General features: G+C 40.2%; 1 protein-coding gene across 1 annotated transcript in view; it reads right to left on the reverse strand.

The window, feature by feature from the left end:
* The window catches only part of LRP1B (LDL receptor related protein 1B), a 3,634,433-nt gene extending 3,626,039 nt beyond the window's left edge, over positions 1 to 8,394 (reverse strand). The window contains exons 1-2 of the mRNA XM_085647014.1: positions 8,391 to 8,394; positions 8,091 to 8,213 (exon numbers count right to left, since the gene is read on the reverse strand). Of these exons, the coding sequence (XP_085503140.1) occupies positions 8,091 to 8,213; positions 8,391 to 8,394 (127 nt within the window). The remainder of the gene's footprint in view (positions 1 to 8,090; positions 8,214 to 8,390) is intronic.
* Positions 8,395 to 9,322: the final 928 nt, after the last annotated feature.

Raw genomic sequence — 9,322 nt, forward strand, 5'->3', positions numbered from 1 at the left:
CAAAAGGATCACCATCAAGCTCCTGATCCACGCACACAAAGCACTGCACAACACCGGACCCACCTACCTCAACAACCGACTCAGCTTCCACACCCCCACCCGAAGCCTCCGCTCAGCCAACCTCGCCCTCGCCACAGTCCCCCGCATCCGAAAAACCACCGCCGGCGGCAGATCCTTCTCCTACCTCTCCGCCAAGACCTGGAACACTCTGCCCACCATCCTACGACAGACCCAGGACCTGCTGGCCTTCAGAAGACTCCTCAAGAACCGGCTCTTCGACCAGTAGCACCTCCCCCTCCCCAGCGCCTTGAGACCCTCTCGGGTATGTAGCGCGCTTTGCAAATGCAGTGATTGATCGATTGATTGATTGATTGATTGATTGTCCGAGAGCTCATGATTGATTCCGGACCCAATTCCTCCACGTACCTTGCAGACAGGCCCTCTCAAGTTTAGTTACGCCACTAATTAGAACTACAACCTAAACCAAAGAGAACCACACAATTATGCAAGAACACCAGGATCCATTCACAGAGTATCCAACTAGCACGTGTCCTAGCATGAAACTGGTGAGCTGTAGTGATTTCATGATTAAGGAAAGAGTTAATTCTGCAGCAATCAAGTAGTAAAATTCAAAGTTTTCAACAAATTACATTTTTATGTTTTTCCAAACATGACATATGATACCTCTATACACCAGAGAGAGCACAGGTAGCTGATACCATTGTATATAGCAGAAGTAATCCAGGCGATTGTCAGCTAGACTTAAAATCGTTCTCAATGGGGCAATTAGAGTTTTTCAACAAACGCAAATGGCTCAGAAGTGTTCAAAATAAATTTAACAACACAGCCATTTTCATGGCAAGTCCCAAACTTGCCAGTGATTGAGGGCAATTGGTGCTGTTGCTCATGGTACAGTGACATGGAGGTGGATAGGGAGGTGTAGGCCTCAGTGGAGCGGCTACTGCACACTAATCTAAATTACAACCATGGTCCCATGTGATGCATAAAGGAATTGATAGGATATTCTAGCAGTTACAAGTGACACTGTAAATATCCTATTTCTTTTCTACATCTGCTTATTATTTAGAATAATATTTACAGTTGGTCTGAAACATATAGAAAAAATAAACCTGAATTTATTGTGATTGAATATTTAATGAAAACTTGCTGAAATGAAAGAATAGGCATAACTCAGCAAGGTGCAATGATATAGTGATAATATATCTACTCCAGCAAAATGTATTACAATATTTTGTAATACATTGCAGCTGTTGATAGATTACTTGTAAGATAAAACCCAAACATATTTTTGTTTTAAATATGAAATAAAGTTAAATTTGAATAGTTCCCAATGAGAAAAATGTGCATTCAAAATGCTTTATAGCAGTGGGTCTATATTTTATTTGTTCGCTATAGAAATGTTGTCAAGTTGACCTGGCTCTAAACAATGCAATGCAAATAAATGTTTAGCTACTGCACATTGAAAGAGGAAAAAACTGTGAGAAACAAAAATACTTCTTATTGTTATGTCTCACCTGGGGAGGTGAAGGATTTCGATGCATACCCAGGTTTACAAGTTCGTGCTAAACCGGGAACACGTCAAAAACCATGAGAGCTGCATTAGAACACCCACCACAACACCCATTGCGTTACTACATATTTGTGAAGCCATTGCCTGGCTTCATAAATATGACTGAAAGGTTTCCGTTGTGCATGTACCATGTTGAGTGGTGCAAGCATGAAGCAAAGCTCTCATAAATTTGCCCCTCAGTATGTAGTACTCTAGTCTGAATCTCTACAAATATTAACCTGAGTTGATATGATCCATTTGAACAAATGTGCTTATAACGGTTGGTGGGAAATAATAGTATTTAGTTTATTGTGCACAAATAAACAAAGCCTGCTCTCCTACTGCTAACATTATTATTAATGAGTTCCATTCAGGCTGGCACTTTTTCAGTGGGAAAGGTTCACTGAATGTTTTACATCTCAGAATGTCCTGTATATATGGAGCAAAGTCAGGTGTGTCAGGCCTACATGGTGCATCCTTTAGTCCTTCTGAGAGCACTAAAATACTGAAATAAGCACCACTGAGGTGGGTAGTATTAGAGTTGAAGAATGCATGGCAGGTCAGTGCCACTGAACCGTCTTCACTCACATCCCTCTGCAATTTGGTGCCTTATTTGAAGAACATATATTTGGCTTTTTAAAATGAAATAGTTACCCTAAAGCGTCCGAACAAACTGCAAGCAATAAATACTGTAAACAAAGAAATATTTCCCTTGAAAAACTCCATGCAAAAACTACTTCAAAATTTCAATCCAGCTATTTACAGAAACATTTAGAAAGTTATAACTGCCAGACCATTTTAAATACAAGGAGATTATGGATGGAGCAGTAAACCTTTTCAGGCACTCGCCCCCAGTCATAGATTTGGGTTGAATCCATCATCGGTGTTTAGTTCACTTTGCCACCCCAGTTCATACCCAGCCCAGGATGCTTGTTTCCGGTCCAGGGAAGACCTGGCTTTGCAGTTCGGGCTGGACTGTTTCCATGAAGAACAGGGTCAAGACTGATTAGTATATGGCTGGGTCTGAACTGGGGTGGCTAAGTGAGCTAAAGAACGATGATGGATTCCACCCAGATCTGTCACTAGTGGTGAGTGACTGAAAAGTTTCAGCACTCCTTCCATCATCTCCTTGTGTTTGCTTTATATTTTCCCATTTCACCAGGTAGTTCAGGAAATCTTCAAACTCTGATTTTCACCTTCCATTTGCTAGTTTAAATTCAATATGAATTAGACCTATCTATGAGGGGTCCTTGACAACATCTAAAAAAGATGTAGAGAAGAGCAAGACATCCAAAGGAAGGCTGGAGTGGTTTAATACAGCACTTAGACACTTAGAGCACTTAGAACCCAAGTTCAAAATAAGCCCCTTATTTACAGTTCCCATTCTGTTTTGCAATGTATTTCCCTATATCCACTTGCAGTGCAGAGATGAGTAGGACGAGTATGGAGAAGACAAGGCTGGTCATGCATACATGATATTATTTCCTAGGCTTAGCCGTCCTCTGCTGTATGTACATGCAAAATTCCTAATACCAGGTGGCCTGCAAGCATAACTTTTTTCCTCCCATACCTTGATGACATAACATGAGTTGAAAAATGAATTTTGTTTTTTCACTATTGTTACTTCATTACAGTAAATAACCACAGACACAATCATGTATTCATCCTAGTGTTCCTCAATGAGAGCATTACATACCATTTAGATTTATATATGGGTAAATATGAACAGCAATGTTTTTCACTGAAGGGTTACTAAGCAACATCCAATAGACAATGAGAGTGAAGCTCGAGTTATTTATATCACCCGGAACCCATCAGTGAAAAAACATCCCCATTTTTCATATGTTAGCTGTCTATAATTTAACATTACATAAGGCACCCCAAATTATCAGCAGAGGAGTGATAGGGAGGTATGCATAAAATGACCTGCCCACTTAGTGGTCCCTACCAATCATCCTCACCAACCTCCACATATCCCCTCCCTCTGCCTCCCAAATTGAAACATAAGTACCTAGCTTCTTACCAACCACCCAGCCTTATGAAATCTGCCCACCCACACGCAAACTCAAATATAAAAAAGTACCTGACCTCCTGCCAACCACACCCACCACCCTTTGTGACATCCAGTCCAGTCTCTGCACCAAGCTCGCTCTCCGCTCTCACAGTGAGGACAGAGATTAACAAAACATTGATAGTGACTCTGTGAAAGCACTTGTCAGTACAGGCTGTTTGGTCTTTTCAGGGCAAGTTTGCAGAGACCTGTGCTAAAAGGGGAGAAGGGAGTTGGGGCAGGCAGAGTACCAGCTGCATTTTCCCATCTGGCTTGGGTATATGGATACCTGGGGAGAAGGAAAAAGGCAGGTGACCCTCCCCAACTACCATTACACTGCCACACTCTATTCTCTAGACACTTAGGCTAGGTGATGGAACAAATTGGAAGTGAGTGTGTTCCCTTGTGACATCACAGCAGTATGGGAAACCATTTGGTCACCCACTGTTCTGACATCACTGCAGTGAATAAATGGATTTTAATACGATTGCTTTATGTGCAAGCCAAATAAAACATGACAAATGTATGTTCATTGCCTGTTTGTATTCTTTGCTGATGCAGTTATGAGAAACAAGCAAAAAAGAAAATAAATCTGAAAGTGTTCTCATACAATTTAAAGTACTCCCCAGTGTAAGCTAGGGGCATCAACATTTCGATTACTGGACCAGACCTATGTCAGTAATTAGGCATAACAACATACTCTGTAAACAATGTCCTTTTGGAGACTTAATTAAATGGAAGTCATGTGGGTATCCTGAAAAATTGGCATGGGGTCAGACCTTTGTAGACCAGCATTGCACACTCCTGATATTTGCGATTAATTTAATTAATCAGAATGGTGTACACAGAGAAAAGCTGAACATTACACAAACAAATCAATCTTACAACTAACTCGGTTCAACTGTAAATAGGACCAAAACATGCAAGTATATTAAACTGTTTCTTGTTTACTAAAACTAGGTTTTCCAAAAAGTGTCATGACATTGATTCCAAAAGCTTCTGTAGAGTAAAGCTGTGACGTGCCATTGTCCTTCCTACCATGCAATTTCAAAACAAATATATTTTAGTCCCATTATGCACTGTCATTGAAAATAACAAACACATAGAAGAGGCATTCATTCAAAGAATCAAGATCACAAATATTTAAGATAAACCGCATAGTCTGTGGATACAACACTTAATCAGGAGCTCACTAAAAAAATGTGAATTATCATATCATTTAGAGGAAAACATGCGGAGTATAATGAATTATATGGCATAAACATATCTGACACCTTTGTTTTCGAATATATAAACACAGGCAATAACCACATCTCGTTTAATTTGCAAAGCTATTATTTTCAGCCATAAGGCCCATAAAGCATTCTCTTAAAAGCATTTCATTGATATCCAGAAGCTAAAATCATTTTCGGTCTATAAACACTTTAGACATAAATTAATAGAAAATTGGAAGTTGAAGTATAGTGCACAGGCTTGCCGCATTCGGGTGTACTAATTAATTATGTTCCTGTTCGATGTTTATAGACCATGTGTGTTACAAGCACTCCATATGTTCCACCTAATTGTATTTTTATAAGGAAAATATACCAAGTCAATAGAATGCACATCTGGAAAACTATGAAAGCACAATGACCATCAAAACTTAGCTGCAGTTTTGTTAAATTAACTTTTTCGTGAAATGGGCTTAAATTGCCTCTGATCAATGTTAGATACCTCTGGGCAATCAAAGGGAAAGGTTTCCCGCGGAAACATATTCAGATGTCAGATTATTGAAAAATAGCTCTGCATTTTATTTAATACGTGTAGATCCTGAGTTCAAATGAGGACGGCAAAAGTTGAAAAGTATTTTCCATAACTTCCGAGCTATGATATCTGTATTTATAGACAGTGCTTTCTGTACTACCACATCACGGACCAGTGTGTGTCAAATAACCAGTGGCGGCTCCTCGAGGGAGTGCCGCTCGGCGGTGAGGTGGGGTGGGGGGTAATAAACTCCGGCATACGGCCGAAAAGGAGGTCAGTAAATATATAAATAAATAAAACGAATTTCATTGCGCTTGCTGCAACGCCAAATGGAGATGCAGCGCGCGCAATGTAATTCTTTTTATTTATTTGCTATGCAATGCGGTGTATTTTCCTTGTTAGCGCCTGGCACACCTTTCTGCAAGGAGATTGTGTGTTATTTCATTGAATGAGCTGCTCCAAGGGCAGCCGCAACTTTGTGCTGCCCTGGGAGCAGCGCATTCAAGTGTAATACGGAGCGGCTTAGAAGCAGCTACTCTGTTCTTCACTGTGCAGGCAGCCACCCACCTGCACTGTTAAAGGGGATTAGAAGTGGGTGCATTGAGTGACTGCACCCACCAGCAAGGGGATATCTGAGGGATCCATAGGACATCCTTTACCCCCCAGAGAGGGCTATTATCAGGGGGTAAACTGACTTTGCGCCACCTTATAGGTCAGTGTGCCTCCTGGCAGCTTCTTTGCCTCTGTGCCCGCATCTACAAAACGGCGTGGGAGCAGAGGCATAGGGATTCCCCCATTTGCAGGGGGTCACATCCCCATGCAAATGAGGGAACACCCTCTGGTTTTAGCACTGGCACTATATGTGGACCAGCGTTATCTGTATTACAGAAAGGGCCGCACAAGTGTCTACAACCCTTTCTGTAATATCAAAGTGCCCTGGGGCACTTTCTATAATACGGCCCTAGAATTTTTTGAGGCTGGCATTAAAAGACTTGTAGCCACTTCTATCACTTTCCCCAGCTGCCTTAGTTTAATTGCTTCAAGCAGGGTCTGAAGGAAAGAGAGAAAGAGAAACTTTAGACGAGAGATTAGAGAAGAAAGAGGGACAGAGTGAGGGGAGGAGGATTTTTGCCAGGGCTGCCTTGAGTCCCTATTGTCGCCTTGACTTGCATCTCTGCATTATTGTTTAACTTCCTTGCAGTTCTAAAACTGTTCCAGCACCACCGATTCCTAGGTATCTATCTGTCTTCCTATTTGTTTGTGCGTCTGACACTCTCTCATGCTCTCTGCCTTTCTGCCCCCTTATGGCTCACTCCTAGCCAAATAAGGAATAACTGAATGACTGACTGACCTCTTCCAAAAAAAAAACTACAAAATGTAAAACACAAACGTGGGTATTTTTTTCTGGGCCTGTTTCTTATGATATCAACCTTCCTCCGCTCAAGCTTGTTTTGTGTTTACAAGTAGACTTCAGCTAATTTTTTGTGGAATGAAAAAATTATATTTTAATGTCCATATGCAGAAAATAGAGAGAGTGTGATTTTCTTATTGCGATTATTACAGAATCGCAATTAGGAAATCACAATTCCTAATGTATGAAAAGTCTGAAATAGGGATTCCTACAGGGTCGCAAATTGGCCTATCTCATGCATATTAATGAGGTAGGTTGAAGTTTGCGACCCGTTATGGTCTTCAGCTATCACAGGTATGGTGGAGTCAACAGACCACCATGTCTGTGATTGTTTTTTAATAAATATTTTTTTGTATATGAAAGACAGCCAGTTTTTCTTAAAGGAAAATGGGATACTTTTCAAAAAATGTTATGAAACATTTAAGTTTCATTTTTAAGAGCATGCCTACTCTTTTTTAAAATGTGTTTCAAAATTCACAAGGAGGAGGGGGTCCCTATTTGCGATAGGTGACCACCACCTTTGAGGTGTTGGTAAAAAATGAAAGTTTGCGACCATAATTTAGTCATGAATACATAGCACTGCAATTCGGTATGTGGGATGGACGCCCTAAACACGCCCCTTCCAAATACCTGAAAATAAAGTGCACTTCTTTAACCTTACCAACCTGAAGTGTGCGCTTTGTACATATGAAAAAGCATTTTTGTGAATGGGCAGTTTCTGACCAAAAATGATTTGGTATATATGGCCCTATGTTCTGTGCACCTTACATAAGAACGTCAGTAGTAGGGGAGCGTGATATTTGAAGATTATTGCCTCATTAGACACCATCCAAAACCAATGAATTTGACTTCCACTCACCAATGATTGTACAAAGGGAAGCCTAATAGATTTGAAATGCATCCAACCCGCCCGTCAGAGCACAGCCAATTGGATGCTCTTTGGGAAACCCCTGAAAGCTGATCTACTTAAATGGGTTTTTTTTTAAACTGAAAGCTCGAGATGCAGGCAAGATTTAAGTCGAACAGAGGCCGAAACGCTCATGCTGAGTCCAGTGTTACCCACTTCACACAGGCTCATAATGACCCAAGTCACCACATTAGTCACCACATACGCAACTAACATTCCCCTGCACAAGAAATTTGGGACTGACCCCTTTACCCCCAAATCAAACACACTCAGCAGATGTGAAAAAGCTCTCGTAAGTGGCCAGAAGATGACATGTATGGTGATTTACAAAATATTTTAAATACATTAGATAATGCCATAGACATTACTTTTTAGGGTAATGTTTTTTTACACCAAGTCGTCTACTTACAGTTGTCGTCTGATTCATCGGAACCATCTGGGCAGTCAGGTTCACCATCGCACAGCCAGCTTTGGGAAACACAGGTCACGTGATCATTGCAAAGAAATCCTCCCGGGTCACATAATTGCTGGTCTGCAGATGAAATAAAGCATATGAATGGAAATTAGAACACGCAAAGGGTATAAGCATGTGAGAAAAAGTCACGACGCGTTGACAGCAGAATATTCTATTTTCATTGAAGCCCTGGTAAATGATGCATGCAAGATTCCATCAGTCCAACTAAGATTAAAATGTCATATTTTAATGTACCCATTATTATATACTGGGGTAACCTGCTTTCTCCCACACTATTTGTGATCAATGTATGGGTGGAATATCTAATCAAAGGGAACTAACATTTCATCAGGGCAGTAAAGGGTTTGTTAGGTAATGAAGAGACCCAAATGAAAATACTAAGAATTTATTACTGGCATGGCACTACATAAATCTAAAACTATGTTGCCTCTTATAGCAGAAAATGTAAATAAGCGAAGAAGCATGTCCCAAATAATGCGCTTTTGAATTGCGGTAACACTGAGAATGTTAATGTAATTCCAGGAACACGAAATATTATCATGAGCACACTCTTCTTTATATTTCTTTTAATTTAAAAGCAGTAAAAGGAGTAAACACAACAGATGTTTAATGTAATATAAAACTATATAGTGGCATATGAAAAAAACATATTTGGATTTAGCAATCATTTAGTTATTTTATTGTGTGTGTGTGTGTCTGTTTCACAAACAGATGCATAGCCCTTTAAAGAAAAGCATGGCTATGTGAAACACAATAACGGGATGTGCCATAGGTAAGGTGGGACATGTACGTCTAAGGTATTTTAAATAGAGGTTTAGTTACTTTTGACTGTAAAGGTTTTAAGTAAAATCTAAGAATTGTAAAAGTCGAAATGTTTGCCCTCGTTTATCGATAGTGAACTGAATGATGATATTGGCTTACAATTGATACTCTTTTCCTAGCTTGGATAAAACGTGCTACAGACCATAGCTGCATTCCTTTTATATATATTTTCCCAACAACAAGGACTAGTTCCCTTCCTGTCACTCATAATTGGCGTTGTCCTGGGATTACGTTCGCCTCACATACCAATGCCCTTGGTGCTTAGGGGTTTATTAAGGAGGATCATATTAGCATTTAGGCTCATAATTACACAGTCTGGGTTTTCACGATACTTGACTTTCTTG

Source organism: Triturus cristatus, chromosome 3_2 (assembly GCF_964204655.1).
Source record: "Triturus cristatus chromosome 3_2, aTriCri1.1, whole genome shotgun sequence".
Taxonomy (NCBI): Eukaryota; Metazoa; Chordata; class Amphibia; order Caudata; family Salamandridae; genus Triturus; species Triturus cristatus.